Source organism: Apteryx rowi, unplaced genomic scaffold (genome assembly GCF_003343035.1).
Source record: "Apteryx rowi isolate R43461 unplaced genomic scaffold, aptRow1 scaffold_328, whole genome shotgun sequence".
NCBI lineage: Eukaryota > Metazoa > Chordata > Aves > Apterygiformes > Apterygidae > Apteryx > Apteryx rowi.
In genome coordinates, this window is record NW_020449730.1 from 832,019 (window position 1) to 857,764 (window position 25,746).

Genomic DNA, 25,746 nt, shown 5'->3' on the forward strand with positions numbered 1-25,746 from the left:
GGTAGCAGCCTTTGCTTCAAAGCACTTGGCTGCTCTAGGGCAGGCTCTGAAGTTGGATTCAGTTTACAGGAGCCCTAAAAAGCTGACCTGTGCAGCTATCAAATTGTATATTGCCCAAAATGCTGGTTAAAACCACCATTAACTACTTGGACATTTGAAATTGCTTTGATTCATTAAAGTTACAAGCACTGAACTCTTGTACCAGTGGCTCAGAATAATTGCTGTAGCAGAAGCTTGCCCAGGAGAAGCTGAGAACTGCATTTTGGCTGGCACAAGAACGAAGGAAAGCAGTATGCAGTAGAGGTATAAATTTTTGGATTCTGAATGTTGTCTGAAGCAGTCCTTTATGATGTTTGAACTCCTGGTGGTGATTTTGAGGCTGAAGTCCAGGGAAGGCAGAGAATTTGTACAGGATCTTTTGTTTAGGATGGCCATCTCTTGCATGTATTCATATTTCTCCAAATGTGCCATTCCTGTACAGCTGTTGGACTTTAATGTCTGCCAGACATGTGAGTGGTAGCAGTTTCTTTAGTTTTTCACTGGCTTCTGTTCTAGAAAACACAACAGCTGAGAGCAGTGCCTAAGCCATTTTCTGTGTAGATGGCTTTTCCAATTCTTTTCAGGCAGCTATATTTTTCTGTGTCCCTCTGAAATTTGGTAATAGAAAGGAAGATTGCTTTGCTTTGGTCTTGGTTTGAGCTGAACTACTCTTTAGAGTCCTTGAATTTAGTTACTATGAAATGTGCATATGATACTGGACAGTGCCATCTTGATGTTGCATCAAAAGCTGAAGTTAAAATTGTTGCTGCCTTCCTTATTCATTGAAAACAAAGGTTTCACTTTCCCCAGAAATTTGATGCAAGTCTGAAAACAGTACAGGCAGTTCTCATGGGCAGTTTGCTAGAGAGTATGCATATCTCACCACCTCCTGTCCTCCCCATCCTGTCAGCTAACATTGTGAGGTCTTAACCTGAGGTAATGTGAGAAAAGAACTTCTCTCTTGAGAATTGCTGTTATTAAAAAAAAAAACCTCCTCCCATGAAAGGAGAAACATAGGTCCAAGCCTATTGTGCAGATGTTGAGCATTACATGCTGCAAGCTTTGAACTACTGTTTATTTCCTTTGAATTTGGCTTTATTTCCACATAAGTTTCTTGGGGAAATTCCAGGATTTCTGTGTGTTTAGACAAAGGCTAGAAAGGCATTCTTTTCTTTGATGAAGACAGTCAACATAGAAACTTAAAAAACAGGGATGGTTTAGGCATTAAGGTTTTCTGGGTTGGTTCATAAATGCTCTATGAAGCCCTTTTACCATGCCACCCTTTCTGACTGCATAAGCTATGTTAAAACTTAAAAAAAATAATAATAAAAAAAATCCCCCAAAAACCTAAAGCCTTGCCCTTACCATATTTTTTTTAGCAACAGAGGCTGTATTTAAATCATCTCATGGTATATGGCAAGCCCTCTTGTCTGTGTTCACACTACTCCCAAATACAATCACAAGGGAAGAGAAAGATTAATATTCTAGCTGCCTGAACAGCTTTTATTTAATATAATTCATTTTATTACATAAATTTCTTTTGGCAAAGGCCTTACTTTCAGTAGGTTTTTTTTAAGTGCTTGTTTTAACCACATCAGTCCCTGTAGATGCATGGAAAATGCATTCTAATGCTAATGAGTGAACCCGGGCTGAGACAGCCTTAATAACCTGAGCTATTTTAAGGGCAATACTATCACTAAAAACCTTTACCTAAAGGTGGGCATCTGCTCCTGGGGAAGGAAGAAAAAAAACAAAAAAACCCCACACACTTACACAGRACAGGCTACATCTACAGTGAATCATAGCCACACTTTGCTTTCTCAGACACTGAATTCACAAGAACACACAAATTGCCTAGAAGTAATACACAGCACTGAGCAGAAATGCAGCTACATCAATTACTACATTTAGTCTTTCTGTACAGCCTTTCAAAGGCCAGATGTTGCCTGCATGAGAACAGGAAATACAGCCACGAGAGCAGTGGAATGAGCTGCACACCTCCAGTGTGGCAAATCTTATCCTTCCTGTAGCCCAGAGGAAATGATGTGAAATCTCAGTCCTTTTACAGGTGTTAATTTTTAGTATTCTTTAATATTAGAAAGAACTGTTAACTATGTTTTAGACTTCCAGGGTAGGGAATGCTGAGTACTGTTTTAAAGAAATGAGACTGTTTCTCCCTACATCTCCAAAACATCATTTCCACTCTACTCTAAATCGATTTTTGAATTTCATATGAAGTCATACAAAATTATGAATCAATCACTTGCCCATTTGCTTTTCAGACTCACAACACAGAAAATCCTCTTTCAGTCATCTTTGTTTTACAGTGTACAAATGTATGCAATTTATTGCCAGACACTGCAACACTAGGCCAAGACCCGCTACCTACCTGATTACTTACATTTTTACAGTTACTGTAAAAATTTAGCTTGCTTTTTATTCCAAGTTTCTGCTACATTGCACAGCTATAGTTTTTATTGCAATCCAATATTCAGATAACTGTTTAATTACAGCATTCTAAGTTAGCCAAATTTGTAGTCTGAAGAAGTCTTGTCACCTCAAGACTTAGTGACAAGTATCCTCCCAGTTAAAGTTATTTTTGTCAAAGTTTAATGCAAGACTGAAACCAAGAACACCATACCAGGCTGTACAAACACCTGGACCAGCTCTCATACTGAGTACAGAATTTAAGTTTCTTTCCCCAGTCACTCCAATGCAAGTATTTTTAGTATTGTGTTGTTGCAAGTGGATGAGGGCAATGAAACCGTTTAGTCATACTGTGGTATTTGAAATTAGTCCCTGCAAAACTAATTTTATACTTCAGCAAGTCCTGTGGTAACACAGAATCTGCAATTTTTCACTCCATAAACGTAAGCATCTCACTCTGCTTCAGGAACACTAGAAATGCACTGACTTTCTGCAGTGTTTTGAAAATGACATCAATTGCCAACAAAAAGCTGTTACAGTAGTTTTATTCAGACATCAAGCTCCTGCCACCTGCAATCCTTATTCTGGCAACAGATTTTGCCATAGCAGCATTGGCCATCACACAGCCCCATTCTACCTTGAACATTATTTTGCAACATCAAGTGCTGTAAGACATAGCAAAGGCTGCTAAAGCATCCAGCTACAAACATGCAGCATGTAAATGCTGCCGGAATGATGCATCAAGGTGGTACAAGGATCAGCCCCTGAAAGATCCAATCCCTGATTAAACCCTGCAAGCCCCAGATACTCTCCCCTCCCCATAAGACCCAAGACAAAAATGAATAATGAGCTGCATTGCACTTTAATTGCACAGATACATTTAAATATTAAAATGGAAAAAGCAACTCTACATAGCAAATGGAAAACAAGCATTTACATAACTAAACAGTCTGTATATCTTACAGATTTATTTTATCCCAGCTGTCTACACATAAACATCCCAAAGCTTTGGGTATTAGAATTCTCACTTTTAAGAATAAAAAAGTTCCAATTTTCAGGTTCTTCCAGAACTGGCAAGTTATTGAGAGAACAAATTTCATTCCTCATAAGTCAACATTCATTATATCTTTGGAGTGGGGGGGGGGGGGGGGAAGAGAATTTACTTTTCCTCCCAGAAGAAATGCATTGGCCATCACTACTAGCATTCATGGAGAGAAGTGAGCAACACTTTTCTGAAGAAACTTGATTTCTATCCGCCCCCCTCTCCCTAGAAGGGGCATGTCCTGTTATCCTACCAGTATAGTTAACCAAGGAGAGTTAACACTACCAAGTCAGACACTGATCAATTGGGGAAAGAGTTCATTGGCAAAACTATCCTCCCAAGCATGGTCAGTGTCAAGTGGAGAGGACATGTCACTGAAGGGYGATGGGGATCCTTCGTATCCAGAGTCACTACAGGCATCCAACAGATAGCTTGAGGCTGCAAGGCTGGGATGAGAGGAGAGCAGATGAGAGATGCCCAGTTCAGGCATGAAGCTGTCTACAGGTTCCTCCTTCACAGATACTGGGGTCTCAGGGATAGCTTTATCTTCAGATTGAGAAAGAGATACTTCCTCTATTTTCACTAGCATATTGGTTTGGTTGCCCATTTTAACAGGAATCTCCAAGATTAGGGGCTTTGTGTATACATGATCAAACCTTATCAGTTCATTAATGGCCTCCAACTTAGCTGATGGGGACCCCAAAGAGGGAGAGGGGGAGGTTGGTATGGAATTTGTTTCTCCGCAGATCTCTTCCTCCAGCTTTTCCAGGCATGTTGACTCTGAATTGGCATATGTGAGAAACATCTCTGGGTCCAAACTGTCCAGAAAGCCCAACAGGAGATCAGACTGCAGAATGAAATACTGTTTTAGAAAGTTTCCTACTGTTACAGAAAAACATCTGGTTTTGGCACCTATACACCCTTACCTGGAAGTTAAGGTATGCTAACATGAGCATAAAACTAGGAGTTTACCAAGAACATTGCTATCAGCAAAAAACACTTACAGCAATTATCTCTTTCAGAATTTTAGCCCATTAACTTTTGCAACAGTATTGGAGATCCTCACAGAACTCTTCATGTGTTTGATACTCAAAACCTCTGTTAGCTGCTCCTCAAGATCTTGGACCCATCATGTACAAGCACCAGTTACCTGCTGGCTCCACAGAGCAAATGCCAGAACCTAGCTTAGGCAGATTTGTCTATGACCAAAGGTTTACTTTAGATCAAAGCAATCTAAGCTTTGAATGGCCTGTCCTAAAAGTTTCCTGAACATCAGTAATGTGGGACAGTTTAAGTACTAACAGCTTTGCAAAGTCCCAGTACATCAGTATCCAAATGCTCAAGTTTGAAAGCATACTGTGCTTTTACTGTTATAGACATATTTGTATATTTTCACTGCAAGAGCTAAAAATCTAAAACTTTATGGAAACAGGAGTTTAAACTGCATGAACTTCTGCTGTACTCACTAGATAGACTTATCTAGCTGTCTTGAACCACATGTAAGGCATTCCAAAGCTTGGGGGGGGGGGGGGGAAGAGGAGGAAGGAATGGGGAACATTATGATAAGCCATCAAGATATTTCACACAAAGAAGCTAGTGTTAAAACAAAATTCCTACTACTTAGAAATCCACAATGGTTCTCAAGTTCACAGGCATTTCAGACAGGAGTGGATGCTCACCTCAGAGTCTGAAGAATCACTGCCATCAGAATCCATGTGGAAGCTGTCAGAACTGGTGACTGCTGGGCCTGCACCTGCTGCAGAGGAACACGTAGTCTGAGTGCTGCGGACTCAGCGGACCCGGTCACCAACTTGATCTCATCCACCTGAGATTCCTTCACAACCTGTCCCAAACAAGAAGCCCAGTCAGTCACCACAGATGTTCTGGTTCACAGTACAGCCTCTTGAAGATCACACACTCACTGCAAAGACTCCCAATACTAGAATCTCTACTTGCTTGTGCAGGAATAGGTGCCAGAAGAGACAAAAACATATGGAAGTTTGAGCCAACTTCTAATACATTAGGTATTTGCAAATACAGCTTGTACATCACTTTTAAGTGACAGCCTGACTTCCCATCATCCCCTCTGTTCTTTTGACACTGGCAGACAAGATCGTAGTAGTTACTTTACTTCCAGAACAGAAAGTAGAAGAGCAGGTCATTTAGTTTTAAATGGCTTATAACTAACTAGCTTGTCATCTGCCACACTGCCAGCGGTGCTCACTTCAGAATCAGCTCATATTCAGTCTGTGGAAAAGCCTCCACTTGGAGGACAGCAAGTGTCTTTCTGACACATGAAGTCTCACTCAGAGCATGCCTGCTTCTGCCTGAGAGCTCCCAGCACTGGGGGAATTTTTGTTCCCTCTACCATTACCTTGTGGAGCACTGCAGACCTTGACAAGATCTGCCATGAAGCAGAGGAAGACACACCAGCAGGAACTGCAGAAAGCTCACCTTGGACTCGCTCTCATTCTCTGTCTTCAGAGCATCCAAGCCCAGGCGGCAGCGAAGCTCCTGGTTCTCCAGAGAAAGGCTGCACGTCTTCTCTCGCAGGAGCTGGTTCTCCAAAAGCAGCTTCTGGTTCTGCAGAGAGGCAGCAGCGTCACGGCGGGCCCCGCCGGCGCCCGCCGCGCCCCGCGGCCGCCCTTACCTCCTCCTCCAGCTCCACCACCTGCTGCTCCAGCTCCGTCATTCGCGCCTTCTTCCTGTCGCGCGCGCTCTGCGCCGCCACGCGGTTCTTGAGCTTCCTGCGGGGCAGCGCGGCCGTCAGGGCCGCCGCCCCGGGGGGCCCCGGCCCGCCCCTCCCGGCGGGTCCCGCCGCCGCCGCCCCCAGGGGGTCCCAGCCCGGGTCCCCCCGCGTGTCCCGCCGCCGCTGCCCCGCTGCCCCCCGGGGGTCCCAGCCCGGGTCCTCTCACCGCAGCCCCGGGGGGTCCCGCACTCACCTGCGCAGCGCCTTCTCCTCCGGGCTCAGATGCGTGAGGCGCTGCCGCTTGCGGGCGGGCTGCGGCGCCTCCAGGCCCGGGGCCGCTCCCGCCGGCAGAACAACGGAGAGGTGGCGGCCGGGCGCGGGACCCGCGGCCTCAGCCGCCTTGCCGGGGATGAGCAGCAGCCGCGGGGCCGCGGCGCCGGGCAGCGCGACCATGGCAGCACCGGGACGGGAAAGGACGCGACCACCCAGCGCCGCGACCTGCGGCCTCTGGGCGCCTTGCGCCCCTCCCTGCTTTCTACCACCGTGGCTCTTCCCCATTGGCCGCAGCGGCATGACGATAGCGCCAGGCTGGCCTGTGGTTGGCCCGTGGCTGAAAGCAAGGGGGGAAGGAATTGCATCAGCTGGAGGGGGCTGGGGCAGCTGAAGCGCCGCTGCGTGGCCGCGCGGGGGCGGGGTGGGGCGCGGGGCCTTCGCGGCCCGGCACGGCCCGAGTGGGGGCGCGGGACCTTCACGGCCCGGCCCGAGTGGGGGCGCGGCCCCACGCCGCGCGGCCCGTGGGTCCCTCGCCGCCTGGCTTGTGCACTTGCCCCGCGTGGGCCTCGCCGCGGCGCAGCGGTGTTGCGGGGGGTGCAAGCCCGGGGTGGGCACGGGGCTGCTGCGCAGTACCTCGGGAGCAGAGACCAGACGCGATTAAAGACTGGTGATACAGTTAAACCCTTCTGTTGCTATCTTCCAGGTATGCTTTCTCCCAAAGCAATCGCAAACAGAAGGTCGTTAAAAAACAGGAACGAAGTAAAGGGCAGTGTTTGTGGAGAGGCAGGTGCCGTGACTGCAGCTGCTCTAGCTGTCAGGGAAAGGGGCTAAAACTGAAAGCCAAAGAGAAGTTAGTGATGGACAAGCAGAGGCTGCCAGAGAGCACAAAGAAATTCCTCAGGTGATGTATTTTGAATTCAACATATTTCTGAGCAGTAGCAATACCAGATTTTTACTGTCTGATAAGTGGAAAATACACTTTCAGGAATGTCTAATGAAGGACATTACCATATCAGAGACTAATGGACTAATGTCAAATTTGAGATATCTCGGGCCCAGGCAAGGAAAAGTCTTATAGATAGAAAACCTTGCAATAGTTGGCACATAGAAATACAGCTGTTTAGCAACGTGCAAGCAATAATATACAACCACCTAGGGCACTAAATTCATTTTTAAATGTCAACTTTATCTTGGTGCACTAAACTTTCCATGTTCCATGTGTTTTGCTGTTCTAGGGCAGTTGCCCATGACCTGAGTAGCTATGAAATGTTAAAATTTTGGCTACTGAGTTTATATCTGAAGTCCATTTGTACAGTGAATTAAAAATAGTTACGATGTTAAACAGGAAAGGAAAAACATTAGCTTTAAAAGTTCAAAGGCACTGCAAAACTGGTGTGCTGGTTTGGCATTATTCCAGCGTTAGAGTGCTGCCAGATTTTCGTGATATGGAGAACAAACACAGCATTTGTAAGTTTTGTTTGTTCTTTTCTTACTTACTGCAGCATGACATTTAACTAAAGGCTGAAAGTTCACCTTTCTAATTTGACACTGTGAAAAATATGGCAACTTTTGATAAGGCTTTTATTCTGAGTGCAAAGAAGTTGTTTGTTCTGGTCCTGCTAGGCCTCTCAGATACTAGTCATTAAAAACTATCTGCTTCTCCTTTGTATGTCTCTTCTGGATTTGTACTCCTATTTCTTCATATTCCTTCTATAATTATAATTCACAATTAACAAATTTACTGTTTTCTAACAAAAAGCAGGTCAGTATTAATATCTTTTTTTCTGATTTCAGGCATTCATATCAAGTACTGAAGTTGCTCTTTTTTACAACAAGCAGAAGTTTTGAACTTTTTACAGCAAACAGGCTGCCCCTGCTCTTGCTGCTTTGTGATGCTTTGTAGCCGTACTGCTGAGACTAGCCATGATGTGATTTATCAAATGTAAATCCAGATTTCTTAGTATTATGGCCAAAGAAAAATCCTAACTTTCTGTCTGTATGTGATTTAATTTTCCTATATAATTGTATAGTGAATCAGAACAAAAACTTCTTTTTCTTTATGAGAAAAACAATTATGACCATGAATAAACTTCACAAGTGCAGAGACATATGTACTAGTAGTGGTACACAGGACACTTCAGCATATCAGTATGTGACCAGGCACAGAACTGGAAGCTGCTACTGACACTAGTTGTGTCCATTCTTACTGAATATAATAATGGTACCCATTAACATGGCTAGTGCTAGTTGGTAATAGCTGGCAAAAGAAGGTCATGAGACCCTGCGCTCTAGTCTTGTTGAATGTTTGTAGTAGTATTACTAAGACTAGCTGTGATCTAATTACTGAGAATATATTCAGACTTACAATTATGTTACTATCACTAGGATACATAGAGTCTTTTATTAAATATGCCGTTAAGTCACTGGGTAAAATTGCAGAAAACAAAAGTTCAATAAAGTTGGTCTTGAACTAAGACACTCTTCCATAAAGCTTTAATTGCAGGGCTTCGAGTGCAGTTCTGATTTGCACCACTTTTTGGAAAACTCGCTGTTCACACATTCCTTTTTTTCTTTTTTTCCATTTTTTTCCCCAGTCATTCGGATTCAAGCCTGTGAACCACATGCTCAAGTTATTCAAGAGAGCTTCATACCCAGCCTTATAGTCAGCACAACTGTCTAAAGGATGTGCCAACAAGGATACTGTTGGCTGTCCTGCCTGAGACAATGTGCCCAACTGCACATTTTAGTTCCTGCTAAAATACCTTTTTGTGGTATGTTCCAGATGGCCAACCCACCAAAGGAAATAGCTTTGTTTGTTTAACAAAGGTGGAGAGACCTTGCCATTGTGTAATGTCAGATACGGAGAAAGAAATATTTGAGTGTTACCAATATGAAAAAGGGGGGAATAGAGGAAGGAAAAAAAGTGAAATAAGAAGGTGTAAAGAAAAGATAGTTTAAATAATTCAACGAGAGTCAAGGGCATAGTTTGAGAAACAACTTGTTTGTCCCATGTGTGWCTGAAAACACTTGTAAAGTGGCCTAAGGCCTCAGGCTAGTGTCAACAGCTGAAGCATTCCCAGATCTGTCTCAGTAACTCATTAAATGACAAAGGGAATTATTCTGCAGCCTAAAATGAGGTTATTCCAAAACTTTAATGTTTGCAATGATCTTTGTATTCATTTTACTCATTTTGAAATGTCATCAGTACATACTGGGACAGAAAAGTGCACCTCTGAATATTCTGGTTCTCTCAGTCTTTAGGTGGGAAGTAACCGTGACCTTCCAGTAGGATATTTGGACTAACCTAGTCGCTGAGCTCCTCACCAGCTGGAGCAGGGGAAGGGTTTTACTGCAGCTGCCTTACTCAGTTTTCTGGGATATCAGCAATGTTGTTTCTTCCCTTTGTGCCTGCTTGGAGACCTATGTTGGGGTTCTTGCCACTCCTCTGGGCCTAAGTGGAAGGACTGATCTTAAACCTCGTTAACATTTATGTCTGTGTGTGCCAGATATGGAGCCAGTGCATTCCTGCAACCAGGTGTCCTCAGCAGTGTGGTTACTGTGAGTTGTGGTGGACTCTAATACTAATACTAGCCCTCAGGACTCTATCAGAAGGAAAATGTGTGACCCAGATTTTAATGTCATTAGAACACAAGTCCTTGTTTAGTGTCTGAAATGACCACAAGGCAAATGATGTCACCAATTTTTTCTCTCTTGGAGAGCAGGAGAGCTAGTCATGTCATTAGTGAGTAGAGCACCACTACATCTCTCTGTGGGTCATTTTTTTGGCACCAGGTGAGTCCTTTTCATACACAGCTATTTTCCCTGACAGTGCCCTAACTTTGTAGGGGATGAGAGCAATCTACAGGCAATGTGACAGTAGTTTGGTAAAGGATATGGCACTTTCAGCAAGGTCTGGCAAGCATAGTAGGAACAATGATATGTCTTTCCCTCAGCAAAGAGGTGATACTGCTGTAAAAAGGAATTATGCAGAATCTGTGTCCTTTGCCTAACATACAGAAMTGCCAACCCACCTGTGTGCTGTAGGAAGTGAGGTTGGCTTTGCCTTCTCTAGAACTATCTCCAGCAAATCCTGCAGAAAAGTGATTTTCACTCATCCATTGTCCCTTCTCCATTAATGCTTATTATTGAGACTGCCTCACTTGCCTCTCTAATGGCCTTTAGTGTACCACCAAAAAAGTCTGGAAAAGACCCGTTCAATATGACTTTAAACCCTGATTCCCATACCAATGTGTACCTTACATTCTGTTTCCTCYCCCTCATGTTCCACCCACATACATTACTGGGACCAGTTATTACCCAGAATTACAAAGAACAGTAGTAGACCAGCCTCGGTTCCATCTTAGACCTGTGTGGTGGGCCACAGGCATAGGCTGGAGATTCTTACTTTGATCATCTTTTTGGCACAGTCCTCTGTCCCCAGCTGCTTTTGTGGTGAGAGGGAGATCCTGTCACATCTGCACCTTGAGCGTGTCTTGTTGCAGCTCGTCTTCCAATACCATCAGAACTTCATGCTGAAGTTCAGTCTGTGTTTTCCTCCCAACCTGTGTCCTGGCCACTACAGTCAACATCTGTTCATTCTGTCAGGCAGTGTATGTCTTTTGACAGAGATCACATGCCCTCATACCAGGCTCCTCTATCTCCCCAAGCTTTGTTTCTGGCTCACAAGAGATGTATGAAGTAACTCAGACAATCCTGTTAGGCATTTTGGAACAAATTCTTAAAGATTGGCTAGGGGCTGGGCCTTTTAACAGGCCTTTTTTCAGGAAAAGGATCTCCCTTCACTATTGTTGGAGTTCTCAGCAGTTACAAGCACTGAAGCACATCTTGGGGCTGCTTTGGGCACTTTTGTAGCATTGTTCCACATTCAAAGTGGCTGTGCCCTATTATAAGCTTAGTAGTAGCTTAATGGCAATTAATTTCATGCAGGGCCTCATAAAAAAAGGCAGGTGTGGAGCACAGTTCCCCAAAACCAGTTGTAGACTCATTTATAGTGACTGATTAACTTTTTTTTCTTAATTTGAATTTCCATTGTTGCCCTTTTCTATAACCTTTTTGCACCACAGATTTTTTGGCAGCAAAATCATCTCATGCTTCATGCTTTCTAACATTTTGTGAGATTCCTTTTTTTCCTGTAAGGGCATACAAGGCAGCAGATTTATGTGAAACTGGTCTAATGATACATAGTATCTTTTTGGAGTGGTAACAGTAAATTTTAAAACAAGCAACCTATATAAGGAGTTCAAAAGCATCCTTACGAATAGATGGGGTCATCTTGTCACTGGATTTCACTTGCACTGTAATTTCCAATGGCTTCATTTTGTTAGACTCCTCCAAAACTCAGGAATTCTCTGGTTTTAGGAAAGTCCAGAACTAACATATATACTAACATATATAATTTTGTGACAATTGCAATTTTTGTCAGTTCTCTATTTTTTCCAGAAAATTGGCATAACTATTAAATAGCAGAGGTCTCTGTATAGAACTGTTAATCCCTGCTAATCCCTGCTCTGATCAAGATTGACTCCCCCCACCCTAGGCACAGAATGCTGTTTGTAAAGACAAAGCCAAAATGTTTACAAGGAAATTCCAGTATTTTGAGATAAAGATTTCTTGATGGGATTTGTGCTGTCAGACTGAGAACTGAATTTCTTTTGCAGATTCAGAGAGTGGAGTACTCTCTCCATGGGAATTAAAAAGAAGACAAGCTATTCACAGCACAGCAAATGGAAGGGCATGCCTCCCTGCAACTGTGCGCTGCTAGTTCTGTAAAAATGCTTGACCAGATATAATCCAAACATGGCCTTTGTGCTACTTTGTGATCCGAAACGTTACTGGAAAGCTCTGCAAACATTTGTTGTTTAAACAGATCTTTGTACATAGTGACTGGATTCCCTTGGCAGGATTTATGTTACATCTGCAGGTCCCTGGGAGGCTCCACCTGGGAATCAAACAGCAGTGGACCAGCTGGCCAGGGGTCTAGGCTCAGGTCAGGGAAACTGACTGATGGGTGCCCCAACCATCTGATATATGAAGGAATCCCACTGGTCAGGGAGAGGTTGTGGTTGTTAAGAGTTTGTCTTGCTTTGTGGCCCTGTTTTGTTGTTCTGTCTTCTGTCTCCAACCAGCTTGCTTAGCACTGAGCCCATCGTGTTCCCCTGCTATCCCACTATCCTTGACTTTACTTCATTGTATGGGTTCCCTTTCCCTTTCCCTTTAAAAGGTATATCTGTTGGTATCTCTGGTGCCTGGGTGTGACTTGTCTGACTGAAATACCTGTTTCCTTGCCTTAGTCCTATTTTAGCTCTTTGGCTGCTTTGTTTCTAGAGTGGTCCTAAGTATGGTGCAAAGTTCTCCTAATAGTGCTGAAGGGAGAATGTAGATCTGAGAGATGTTCTGATTTTGCAACATTTAGAGGTTCTGGAAGATCCATGTTTTAATAGCATTTCTAAATGTGATTAAAGTCTTGGCTACGCTAGAGGGTAGAGTTGCGTGCTGTGAGTTCTGTGGTGTTCCTTGAGAGGTATTCTGTCCATCTTTGTGCAATGATGCCTGGTGATACATTGTTGCTGATAGTCACAAGTAGAAGAAAAAAGGTAAAGGTGCTACCAAAAGCAGTCCCCTGCACTTGGTTGAAATCATACTGCAAGTGTGTCATTGGGCAGGGAAATTTCCCTGTACCTGCTTTAGGGTGATGTTGCAGAATGTGCTTGGGTGATACTGGAGAGACTGAACTTACTGTTGTGCTGTTGCAGCAAACTGTCAGCCTGTGTTCTGTATTCTGTGCAAATATTTAACATGTTGAGCCAGCTCTCTAAGGAAAATAGCCAACTGTTGAAATCTCACATGCCTAAAAGCTCATGTTCCAGTAAGTTTTCCTGTTTGCACATCCTGGTTCAGAGTTGGAAACTCTTCTTGCAAAATACTGTGGGAGGTAAACAACTGTGCTTAGGAAAGTTTGATGACTACTTCCTGTTGGCAAAAGCTAGCTCTTCTTTGGAATAGTGCCAGCCTTTGAAAGTAAATAGCTGTTATTTTTTAGCCACTCCCCAGGCTTTGGAATTCCCTTACAAGTTCAGAGCCCCTGAGAGTATTGGCATCTTTCTTGTCTTGTAATTTTAAAATGATTCCTTTATATTCTTCTATTTGGCTTACTTCACCTATTTCTGCATTTTTACACAGAAGCCTGCATTCAGCTGTCATAAGAGACCCAACATGAAAAGGGGTTGGGGAAAGTTACCAGGAAATGGCAAGTTAGGAAAGAGTTCTATCTCAACACAAGTTCAAAAAGACACAAAATGTGAAGGCTATTGCCAGAATCATCTGTCTCCTCCCTCACTCATTTTTGCTTTGCTGAATGCTCTGTGGGTGCAGGGTAATAGTCTGTGTTCACAGAGGGACAAATCTGCTATGCTTTTTTTCTGATTACCTTCATTTTATTTGCTCTGTTAGCTGCACTTGGTCTTAATGATATTTATTTATTATGATATTTACATATTTCTTATGTAAATAGTAAGGGACAGATGAAGCCCTTTGTGTACTAATTAAATAAATTGTATGCTACTCCTTGTGTGTTCAAAGTGGAGTGCTTTAAGCTCATTAATTAAAAGTCCCTGTCAGAGCTCATAACTCAGAGTCTTTAATATAATAGATAAGCTAAGATGAAATAGAATAAATAGTTGCTTAACTCACTTTTGTGTGAATGAATCAATTTTTAATGTAGTAATTTCATCTTTGTCACATTTTAATAATGTTTTTTGCTTTTGGCAGTCAGAAAGGGTGGAATCTATTTCTTAGCTTTAACCACAGGAGTTCTTAATAGTGCAGGATTTGTCCATTGCAATTCGTAGCAGCAGCTGATACATTATAGATTTCGATTATATGCTTCAAATTTATTTTGTATTGTTTACATGTTCACTTTAAATCATGGATTGCTTGAGGTAGGGCCACATGAACAGCAACTTGTACCATATAGGACTCCAGAAATACTAATATTAATATTGACTTAAATACTGAAGTGTTTATAGTTTTAAGCCAGCAGATGCTTGTGGACTTGTCAGGACTACCCATGGTATTCAGTGGCTTTGTATCAAGACTGCAAGTAGTTTTGCTTTTGCAAATAATCAGATGAATAAAAACTTTGAGTCTTGAGGGAAATGCTTATATTTATGCAAAGCTCAGTTGAAACCAGTAGCTTCACAAGACAGTTCACTGACGCAGATCTAGCTGCAGTATCAGTATTGAACTTGCCCAAGTGTGCAGTGCTTGGAAGACTGGGCTCTGCTTGAATAGACAGGAATAGCACAGGAAAAATTCCATGTAATCTAATTTTGCTTATAACTTTGTTTTTGACAATTGCAGTGGTGAGAACCAACTTTTTCATTGGGAATTAGTGGTATTAGAATAAGAACTTATAGAAAGTTGACCCAGATGCAACTAAACTGTCCTTGTTTGCTTTTTTTTTTTTTGTTATAGCATGTTAAATTTAGCAAAACTATACCTTTTGCCCTAGTGCTCATCAGTCAACATTGAGATTGTACTTAAATGTAATTTCCAGAAATATGCAATGTATGTTATTTACATTGGATGCTTCTTCAGTGTTACAAGGGAACAAACTGCTAAGCAATGGCATGTTGAACACTGATACAAATAATGTTGATCTAGGCCCCAGAGGATTTATTTTGAGTGAGGTTGTAGCTGGAAGTGTGTAGAGATGATACAGAGCAGTCTCAGGTGAGTAAGAACACAGTGAAAGACATTTATATGGATGCATTGGAGGGTACTATTTGCAGAATGAATGGATGTTGTTTCCAAAAATTTTTAGAAAATTTGGCTCCAAGTGCTCATACTGTTTGTTCCTGTCTGTCCTTGCAGAGATTTTAGATAATCAAATAGTATATAGCAACAATTTCTTAAGCTTATTTCTTAATATTCTTTTTCTTTCTTTGGCAACAAGATCTGCTGTACCTATATGCTTGGTGGGGGCCCTGAAAGAATGCATCATGCTTGTCTGTACTGTGTTGCAACTCTCATGTAAACTTTTACTTTATATTGGGTGATAGATTGCCAAAAGAAAAGGATCCAGTTATTTACATGAGGTTATTTTTAGGGTTATTTAACACATATCAGTTTTGCAGGCCTGATTCCTTATTATCTTTTCCCTTCCATAGACAATTACGTAAGTACAGAGATAGTGAAGTGCTCCCAAATCAGAATGTTACCCCTTCACACAGATTTTAATGACTACACATTGTTCCAGACATTGGAAACCTTAACTTTTCAAACATTAACAGAAAATTTGTTCAAAAATTGTTTTTATAGTTAAAATTGTCATGGCTAGTCTGTTGGTTAGTTTGGATTGTTTCAATGCTGTTTAACTTGGGTAGATTGTGTTTACAATTTTTAACTTTAAATAGCAAGATGCAAAACCACAGCTGGATGATACTTTTTCATAACACGAATTTTCACTGATTTTGTGATTTTGGGGAGGGGGGTGGGGGGGCCTTTCAGTGAGCTTACTAATTACAGTAGTTTGTTACTTTAGTTTATCGTTTAGAATAATTGATGATAACAATGAAAACATGTTTTCTGTAAATATAAAAACATTCTGTCCATTACAGTTGTTGTTCTGCTCATAATTGCAATAGTAAAATTCGAGTGCATGAAAACGAAAGGCTATGGGAGACATCTTTACTTRAACTAAAATTTCTGGACATATTTTTTTACTATGTGGCATGTTTTGCCAGTGGGCAAAGGAACGTCTGGCTTTCTGAGACTATGAGGTCACCTACTGGCTGCTCTGCCTCAGTGCATGCGACATCTTCCTAGAAATGCAACACCAGAAATGACCGAAAAGTGCTGGAGATGTGTCTCCACGTACAAAACAATGAAACTGTTGATGCTGCTTCAGGAATGGAAACTCATCAAGCACTCGATTTGTCTGAGTAAAGCTTTCAGTCAGTCCTAAGCCCTTGTTTATGCTGTTCAATCATGTCTCCAGAGAGGCAGAATAACAATTTTACTTAGTGATAAAAAGGGCAGGAATGTACATGGCCTTGAATTTACTGGTAAAAAGACATCTCCTGTTTGTATAGCATATTAGGAGGTACAGCAATTTCATTTGCTTGTGAAATAAACTGTAGTCCTGGCCTCTGCAGAGTGTGATGTTAAAGTGTGTAGGGAATATGAACAGAAGAGAGTCTGAGTTATCAGTTACTGAAACCATCTGGAAACGTAGATGTAGAGAGGGTGAATGAGACAAACAGCTCTCCTCGTCCTTCWCACAGCCGCTCAGTCTGCTATAAGGCTTTCTCAGATAGATTGTTTGCTGTGAAAAGAAGGATCTCAAGTTTGGTTTAAGAATCRCTTTAATGAAAAACTTGCATTCTCACTCAGTAAAGAGTCTAGTAAGCCTCTCTGTTCACCAAAACCTGTATCTAGCTGTGCAGAACTCTCTGCTGCACAGTGTGGTGAAGGTATATCCTTAATCCCTCTATGAGGTTCTTTAATTTATACAAACGCAGCTCTTGACACACCACCTGCTTCTTAAATTTGAGTGTCATAACAGCCAAGACTTTGAAAACAAATGCCAAATAAATATTTGTAATGTAGGAAGGAGATGTTTAGTCAATGTAGTTTACAATTATATCATGCTACACTTTTTCCTTTGTTTCAGTTTAGTGGTTTGATTGAAACAAAAGACAGACACTTCTCCCTTTAGGAGGGACAGCAGATATAAGCAGAGGTGTACCTCAGTTGCTAGTCTCACTTCAAACAAACTTTTACAACATTTATAAAACACTGTAAAGAGTACTTAGAATTAATTGCCTAATTTTTAAACAGAAGTTACAAACAAATCTACTGGTACTGTCTAGACTTTCTTATTTTAAAGTATAATGATTTAGCATAATTCTTACATTTTAATCCAGATGGATTGGCATCTTTCTTGATTGGTCAGTGATGTTTTTCTCAGTTTCTCTTGGGTCTCACCTGAACTTTTTCGAGTTTGAAAAGAAAGGCAGTGTCTTAGGCATCGGCAAACATTAATTACTCTGGTTAAGCTGGTCTATGAATTTATATCATAGCAGCTATTTGAGGTAACTGTCTATTTGTACATTTCCATCCTCTAGTTAGTGTGAGGTAATCTCATACCCAGAGCTATTTCATGGTAACTTGCTCTGGTGCCCCCATTCTCAATCCTTTCTCCAAATGCTTTGGAGCAATAATTTAGGAATTTGCTTGCCTGTCTACAGTCATCATGCACAGCCTGATTTTTTTCCACTAACTGTTTGTCAAAATAGTATCTGAAATCTAATGCAGAAGTGAGATAATATTGTTCCTTACTGGGGAAGAAGATGACCATTCTTTAAGCTAAAGAACTCTGTTAGTCTAAAACAAATGCATCAAATGGGTTACTGATAGGTGCAACCTGGCATTTACAAGATTCTAACCACTTTCTTCACAGTAGTGAAGACAATCCATTTTAAGGGAGAATTTGATCAGTTTAGGAACAGGATTGAATGTGGTGTCTGTAATAACACCAGTCTGGGCTTATTGACCCAGGTTCTCTCCTGAAGCCTCCTTCTCATGGACTTTCTCCCCAGTACTCAAACACTGCATTGTAACATTTGGGTTATTTGAACACAAAGCAGTGTACCTCAGTTGATGGAAGCCTCCATATTCCGTGGTAAGTGAAAAGAGCAATGGGCAAGATCCACACACCTCCCTTTGTCAGGAATGGGCCAGGGTATGCAGCACTGCAGTGAGCTGGATAGTATTCCTACCCATCCACAGAGAGTGAGATTGCTAGTGTTTGGGCTCTTTAAGCCTCAGAGCAACTCAAGATTATGTGTTTTAAAACCATTTTTTTATGGGTTGCAAAGCATTATTAAGTGCAGCATAAAATATTTAATGTTTTAGCCTTTCTGGCCTTCTTCTGGCCACTGTGATCATGATGYGTTAGGATGTAAATTAAAAGTTTTCATTTTATTCTCCTACTCTGTTCTGTATGAGGTTGCAGAACTTTATCAATGCTTACGTTCTTCTGCTTCACAGGTATATGTCAATCAATTATTGAAAATAGGTCTTAGGCAAAACACTTGTTTTAATGAGCCTTTTAGTTTGGTTGATTAAAAGTAGCTGTATCAACATAAGGAACTTAGACTTCTATACAGTGCTCGTTTCTCTAATTTCTTGTCTAAAATAAGTCACGAATCTCCTAAAATGCTTTGGTGGCTTGTGTCTGTTTATCAAGGAAGTGCATCAAATAGAAGAATAAAAGGTTAATAGAAATGATGGGGTGAAATTCTGATCGATTCAAAGTTAGTGGGGCAAGGCTTTCGCTTGCAGAATAAGGCTGGAAAGAACTTTCTCTGGCCATCTAATCTGAGTTTCTTGTAATACAGATGCATACAGTTTCATAAAAAAGATTCTTTCATAAAGTCTAAATCTCATGGCTTGAGCTAAAATATATATGAGAAAATATGGTCTTCCTTTTTTATTAATACCTCAAGTGATAAATAATCCACCGCACTTGCTAGGTAAGCTGCAATAGTAACCAATTGCCTTGTTTAAAATGGACCTTATTTTCAGCTTCAGTTTATTAAGCATTAGTTTTCAGCCACTGCATCTCAAATTCCTTTGACTGCTCTTCCTGCATGAAATTTTCTATCTGGACAGATAGCCATTTCAGGCCCAAAAAGCAAGTGTGTTCAGTATTGCATCTTTAGCTGCCCCAGCACATTAAGAAAAGGTACCCAAATGGAGTTTGCTCATATCAGCTCCCCTCCCCTCCCATTCCCTTTCTTTCCCTCCCCTTCCCTCCCCTCCCCTTCGCATTCCTTCAACATCCCCATCCTGCAAAAGACAGCACATGCTGTGGCTAATCTGCTGCTGCTGCGCATGCACACAGCTCGTCTTGCTACTGCCACACAGAATGTGTAACAGCTGAACTCCACCAATCTACCCCCACTCCTACCGTCAGGCACTTGTTTAAGTTTCTCCACTGATAGTTTTCATATAATTTGTGGAAGCTTGTTCTTTAAGTCTTCTGCTTCTCCTTCAGATATAGTTCAATTTAGCCAACTGCTCAAAAGATATGTGTAAACAAATAAATACATGGACAGTGCAAACACAGAAACCTTATTTCCTTTGGAATCCAGGCTGAATGTATCTGAAAATGTAAATGTTCTGCAACGCTTAAGAAGTTTGAGTTGCATTAATATATATAGCATGTACATTTATATCTTGTTAGGAAAACTTACTTCAAATTTTACAAGAAATTCATATATTCTTTTTGGAAAACAATGACAATTAGTATGACTTACAAATTTAGCACATTCATAGTTCTTCATACGGAATGTACCATGCTAATTTAGTAAACAAATGGGTTCTAGAGATTAGAAGAATTGAATATGCCATCCTGATTCCGTGCATCATAACAGTCTTAATTGAAGAAGCATTTGCTCAGGTAGAGGCTTGGATTTACCTTAAAATACATTGTCTACAGCAAAACAACATTATTTTCTTCAGGCAACTGTCAAACCAGAGTTCCCTTTGTTCATATATCTTATTTTTATATTAGAATTTAGTTACTTATCTATCTGCACACAATTTTATACCAGATAGCTCTATGTCTACACTGTGTAAAAATTCTTGCCACTTGTTTCCTGGGTATATCACTAATGTTATCAGTGTACTAATTTACAGCAATACAAGAGGTGTTTGCACACCTTTAACTTTTTTGTACCAGACATTTAAACACACACACACATTTATTTACTTCCTGTCCTGGAGGTAATCCCTTAAAATGCCAGCATAGTTAAAAAAGCTTCTTGTTAATTCCATGGAATACCATTAGAATGGATTTCTATATAAATGTAAAATCAGCAACAAACAAACAAACAAACTGTTCTTAGTGCAGAATTGAAAAAGCTGTTTCTTAGATGTTTTCCCACTGCCATAGCCCCAGCTTCCCTCATGTCTTTTTTGGATACTGCTGCAGTACCCACCCACTTCAGATCCTCTGATTTTCACAGCATTTGCAAGGATGTACTATCTTAAGACCTCTGTTCTGCCTTTAAGCCCAGTTAAAATTAGCTAATAAGTTCAGAAGAGGAACGGGGCTGACAGACAGATAACATATGCTTAATTTCATTATGAAATGAGGCTAAAAGAGGCTCTGGAAGGGATTCTCCAGTGTGCTGTATTTGTGGTTGACTGCACAGATGAGACAGAAAGCAGCCTTAAAGACATCTTCAGCCAAATGAATTTTCAATTACAGAAAGCGCAAGAGCAGGGAAACTGGGTTCCTGCCTCTTTATAATGTTGAGAATGGCTGATGATCACATTATGAGTGAATACTCATTTTATTTTCTTCTTGCCTGGTGTGCAGAGCCATACTTCCTGCACAATATTCCAGTTCTGCTGTCAGTACAAAATTATTAATTTTGTCTTGGAATTTTTCGGTAACATTCATCATGGTAATATGTGGGTACTTCACTAACATTGTTTTCTCTTACGAGCAGTGTGTGGGGCGAAGAGGGTTCTATAATATCCATTTCTTAGCAAGGGAAATGAGGTATAGATAGTTTAGTGTCAAAATCACCAACTAATGTTGACTGCCTTCTTGTGAGATGCCTGGAACATACTTTCTTAGACCATCTGGCATTATATATCACTTCATTATGTTCAACTCACAGTTCTTAATGACCTCAGTTGCAGCTGTAAATGCTTGGGACTTCTGTATTTCAGACCCTGGGTCTCAAGTTTGATATGTAGGGGGGAAAAAAAGAAACATATCTGTAGTATTATGGCATAACCGAATTGTGAACTGTATGCTGCCAGCGGGAAAGGAAGCCAGCTAGTAATATTTGATTGCTTTAATGATAGACAGTCCATTCTCATCCTGAAAACCTCTGCTTGGATTTCTGCCCAAGCAGAGGGAATTTAGTGGCCTAAGAGGTAGTGCTTCATGTCACTCCTCAGTAAGGACTGTGAGGCTAGCGCAAAGTCAGTTTTGCTGAGCCTGCACTCCATGATGGCAGATATCGATAGTTTTGCTGGGTGGATCATATCTCAGCAATTTTTGTTTTAGAATTAGGATGCTGTCCACTTGGTATATAGAGCCCCATTTCTGTATTTTTCATTAGTTAGTTTCCAGATTTATTTGGACTGCCATTTCTGCATTCCTACCTCTCAATCTAACTGGGAGAGCCCCTACTTCCAGACAGGTGTAAGAGGACCCCTTCCTAGAAAATATCCCTGAAGTACAAATGATCCTACTTCATTAACAACTGAGGCAGAGGTCTTATATAGATAATGTTTTTTCCACTATACTTCATTGATTTTTACCTACAGTGGGATTCTCCCATGAAGCAAGGTCCTGTGGGAAAAATGTACCTAGGTAAGAGAAGACTCACGGTGCAGGTGCACAGGGGACAAGATAACTATTGGATTGTCTAATTTGGATACTCCGTATTTTCTTGATGTTTAAATTTGCAATCTTATTAATATCTCAAGCTATGATGTTTACGTAATTTTTAAAGGGGAAATAGAAAAAAAGAGAAACAATGTGTAGTGTTTACTGTGCCTAGTGAGGGATGTTTAAGCATGATGCAATGAAACTTACACATTTGCCTGACATTTGAGCCCCTCGACTGCAGTAGTAAATTGGTATTGTCTTTGTTGACCAGCAGGGGAGGACATGGAGTGTTTCTCAGTTTCACAGCTAAGAATCAGGAATCCTGAGTTCTTCCAGGCTTTTGTAGGCCTAAAACTGTGAATTCCATATACACTGAGCTCTTATCCTGGTGTCTTAGGACTTAGATTTCCAAACCCCATCTCCACTTCTTAAGCCGCTCTTCCCAATACTATTTTAGCTTGCTGATTCAATTTAAAAATAATCCCTCCCCCACACACACTGGCTGCTTTTAGCCTTGGTCTGTTCCCTGATCCAGTTTACCACACAGCTCCACAAAACAGTTACTTTGGCATGATTAAGGAGGCATCAGAGAAATGAAACAAGTGGTGGGAGGAAGAGCTGTTTAAAATAAGTGCTTTTGCCAAAACAGGCAAACTTCTGCCAGATATGGCAAGTCATACTCAGTACAAAACTCATCAGTTAGCACATCCAGTGCTATGGCTGTTCTCCAGCTCCAAGCGGTGCCTGGTATAGAGAGCCCTGGAGTCGGACGAATACCGTGATGCTTGTCAGTTCCTCCTAGCTGTGCAAAGGGGGCCTACTGCAAGACATATTCTGTAAGGGGCACCATTCATTCCCTTTTGTGTGACAACATGCACACACCCCGATATCCTTTGCTATTCATTGAGTTTAGGATGGTTGGGAAATCTTGATCTACAGGAATTCAACAACTCAAGCTGTTTGCCTTTACTAATAGAGCATTGATAGAACTTGATTACAGTGGTGTAAGGTCATTTGAAGAAGAAAAATACTGGATAAAAAAATCCTGAGTCTAGCAAGCAGGGCATAAAAACCTACTAATGGCTGGAAGTTAAAGGCAGTTCAAATAAAGAAAAGAGGTACATGGAATTTAACAGTGTTCGTCATAAATGGGTCAGATGAATGTGAGGAACTGGTTACAAAAGTCCAGTTTTTCTTAATGGTTTCAAAAAAATTGACAGAGGGTGGATTTAAAAAAAAAGAAAGCTGCTCTCAAACACTTTATTTAGAAATGATACTGCAACTAAAAATGACAGCTCCTTCACTGTCTTTCACATGCAAATGAATAAGCATTCCACGTGTTAATTTCTGTAATGCTTTCTTGGGTGGGATGCTTTCTTTGTTGGACCTGTTATGTCCTCAGTGCTGTCAGGTCTACAGTAGTTTATGGTTCATTCTACACTACGATTGATTAAGTTTTCCTGTCCTCCAATTCTGAAACAGGAAGCAGCTGTCTTGTGGGTATTAGTGAAAGAGGTGGTTGTACTTCAGCAGCTTTTGGCTTCCTGCTCTTTTCTTGCTCTTCCTTTCCTGAAAGAGGCAAAAAGTGGCCAGGCTGGCAGGAAGGGCCCCAGGAACAAACCTACCCTTTGGCACAGTGTAGGTGGGATAAAGGAAGTAAGATCAATGCATTTATGCATTGAGTGCGTATGTGCTGGAGTGCAGAACAGTCTCTGAGATATTGTCCTTAGGATACAAATCCTACTCAAGACTTTTTGAAAGGACTTTTTGAAACAGGTAAGGAGGGAGAAGAAATGTGAGACACCCATGGGGAAGCAAGAAGGAATGATGGGATGTACTGAGTAAGAGCTGGACCTCATTCAGCTTTGCTTCTCCATTTTAGGGACCCCTGTTCATTAGAGAGAAGAATGGAAGAACATAGGACCTACAGAACAAGCACTTGCTACTGCCTTATCTGGACTCCTGAAAGGATAAGAAGACAGAAAGTTAAAAAGTCTCAGTAGCATTTGCTTAAGCCACTGAAGTTAGCGAGGAAGGATGGAGAATTAGCTGAACGTGAAGAGACTTTCTCCTCATGCACAGGTAACTGTGACTGTCTCATCATCTATGCATAGATCTGCCCCCTTGCTACAGACTGTGAAACAATTTAGTTGATTCTGCAGGGAGAAAAACTCCTGAAGTTTAACCTTTTCCTATGTCGATTATGATGTAGCAAAACCCATACGGTCCAAACACCCGTCATTTCCCTCACAGATGAAGGAAAATTAAGTTGAGGTAGTTTGTAGTAGGGGATTAATACGCTTCTATCTAGTACAGTGCACGTTATGAATGTCTGAAAATATACTGAAACATGTCTATATCAATCTAAAAGTTCCATGTGTTAACCTGATCTAATTTTACATACCGGGCATTCTTTGCTGTTAGCAGGCTAAAGCACCACAATGATGCCCTGTACAGCTCTCTTTCTATGCAATAGTTTTTGCGACCTTTGATTCACTGTACTAAAGTCTTAGGTTTGTGGGGTATTTTGTGGCTTGTGATAGAAGCCCAGAATATATGTTCCTGTAATCCCTTCTTGACCCTGTGCCTTCACTGACTTCTTAAGCTAATATTGTTCCCTGTGTCACACTAAGGATCCTACTATTTTGCCTTCAATAGTAACAAGGATATTTAGGGAAAGAGCAGGCATTTTGTAGATCAATTGTTCCCTGATATTATCCCTTCTGTCAGTGAGCTAGGGAGTAGGGATTCCCCCTGGCTGGGGTTCGCTTCCTGACATTGTGCCTCATAACCATCAAAAGATCTAACATCAGTCTGTCTAATCCCCCTTGTAACTGATCTATGCTTTTAGCATAGATCTTGTGTGCATGAGCACAACATCTTGTGTTCATAAGTTCCACAACTTAGTTGTACATACTTGTTGTTTTAAGAAAAATTGTATCATTGGCTGCCATTCAGTAGTTTGAGACAAAACTCATTGCCCATTCACCTCTTCCACATCATTCATGGAGGTTTTGCAGACCCCAGTTAACAGATGAGCCAAAGGGCCCTGGCCTACCTAGTCTCCACCAACAGGAGCAAGTGCAGTGGGCTGAGTTCAAGGGCCGGATCAGCCATTTCTGCTCCACACAAACACGGAACCTGTTGGACCCCAGTAGCCTGCTAGAAACGGCAGGGGTTAGGGTAATGCCATGCACAGGCCACTGAGGAGCAGTGTCTGCCTAAAGAAAGTCGGTCTCTTCGGCACATTTGGTTACTAAGACTCAGCTCTCCATAGCCCAAGGCGCCTCTGCGCAGGGGCTTGCGCTGCCGGCTGGCCCGCAGCCCCGGAGCGGGGCAATAGCGGACTTGCTCCCTGCCCGGCCCCAGCTCGCAAGCCGCCTCCTGCGCCGCTTCACAACGGCCGGGCAGGCCGCAGCCAGCGGGCCGGGTCCCGGGGGCGCCAGAGGCTAACCCCGCCGTGGCTGTCAGGTGGAGCACATGAAAGGGGAGCGGCGGGGGGCGGGGCGTAGCGCGGGGGGCGGGGCTAACCCCCCAGTGGCCGTCACGTGGAGCACATGAAAGGGGAGCGGTGGGGGGCGGGCCTAACCCCGCAATGGCCGTCACGTGGAGCACATGAAAGGGGAGCGGTGGGGGCGGGGCGGAGCGCGGCGGGGCGGGGCGGGGCTAACCCCGCAGTGGCCGTCACGTGGAGCACATGAAAGGGGAGCGGCGGGGGGCGGAGCGTGGCGTGGCGGGGCTAACCCAGCGGTGGCCGTCACGTGGAGCACATGAAAGGGGAGCGGCGCGGCGGGGCGGGGCGGCGCCGCGGTGAGGGACGGGAGCGCGGGCGGCGGC

The 25,746-nt window shown here is 42.2% G+C and overlaps 2 protein-coding genes across 7 annotated transcripts in view; one reads left to right on the forward strand and one right to left on the reverse strand.

The window, feature by feature from the left end:
• Positions 1–3,307: 3,307 nt before the first annotated feature.
• On the reverse strand, positions 3,308–6,716 carry XBP1 (X-box binding protein 1). The gene is given in 6 exon segments (XM_026071564.1): positions 3,308–4,355; positions 5,188–5,271; positions 5,274–5,351; positions 5,963–6,091; positions 6,159–6,255; positions 6,451–6,716. Coding segments are annotated over 6 exon segments (1,146 nt in total). The 5' UTR covers positions 6,651–6,716; the 3' UTR covers positions 3,308–3,797.
• Positions 6,717–6,997: 281 nt separating this feature from the next.
• Positions 6,998–25,746, forward strand: part of ZNRF3 (zinc and ring finger 3) — a 127,902-nt gene continuing 109,153 nt past the window's right edge. Inside the window, exons 1-5 of one of the 6 annotated variants that reach the window (XM_026071554.1) lie at positions 7,008–7,077; positions 7,174–7,371; positions 8,265–8,412; positions 9,065–9,241; positions 23,792–23,991. The gene's annotated coding sequence lies outside the window, so the exon portion shown is untranslated. Of the gene's footprint in view, positions 7,372–8,264; positions 8,413–9,064; positions 9,242–23,791; positions 23,992–25,746 lie in introns of all 6 variants that reach the window. The other 5 variants (XM_026071560.1, XM_026071557.1, XM_026071553.1 and 2 more) reach the window with 5 other exon arrangements.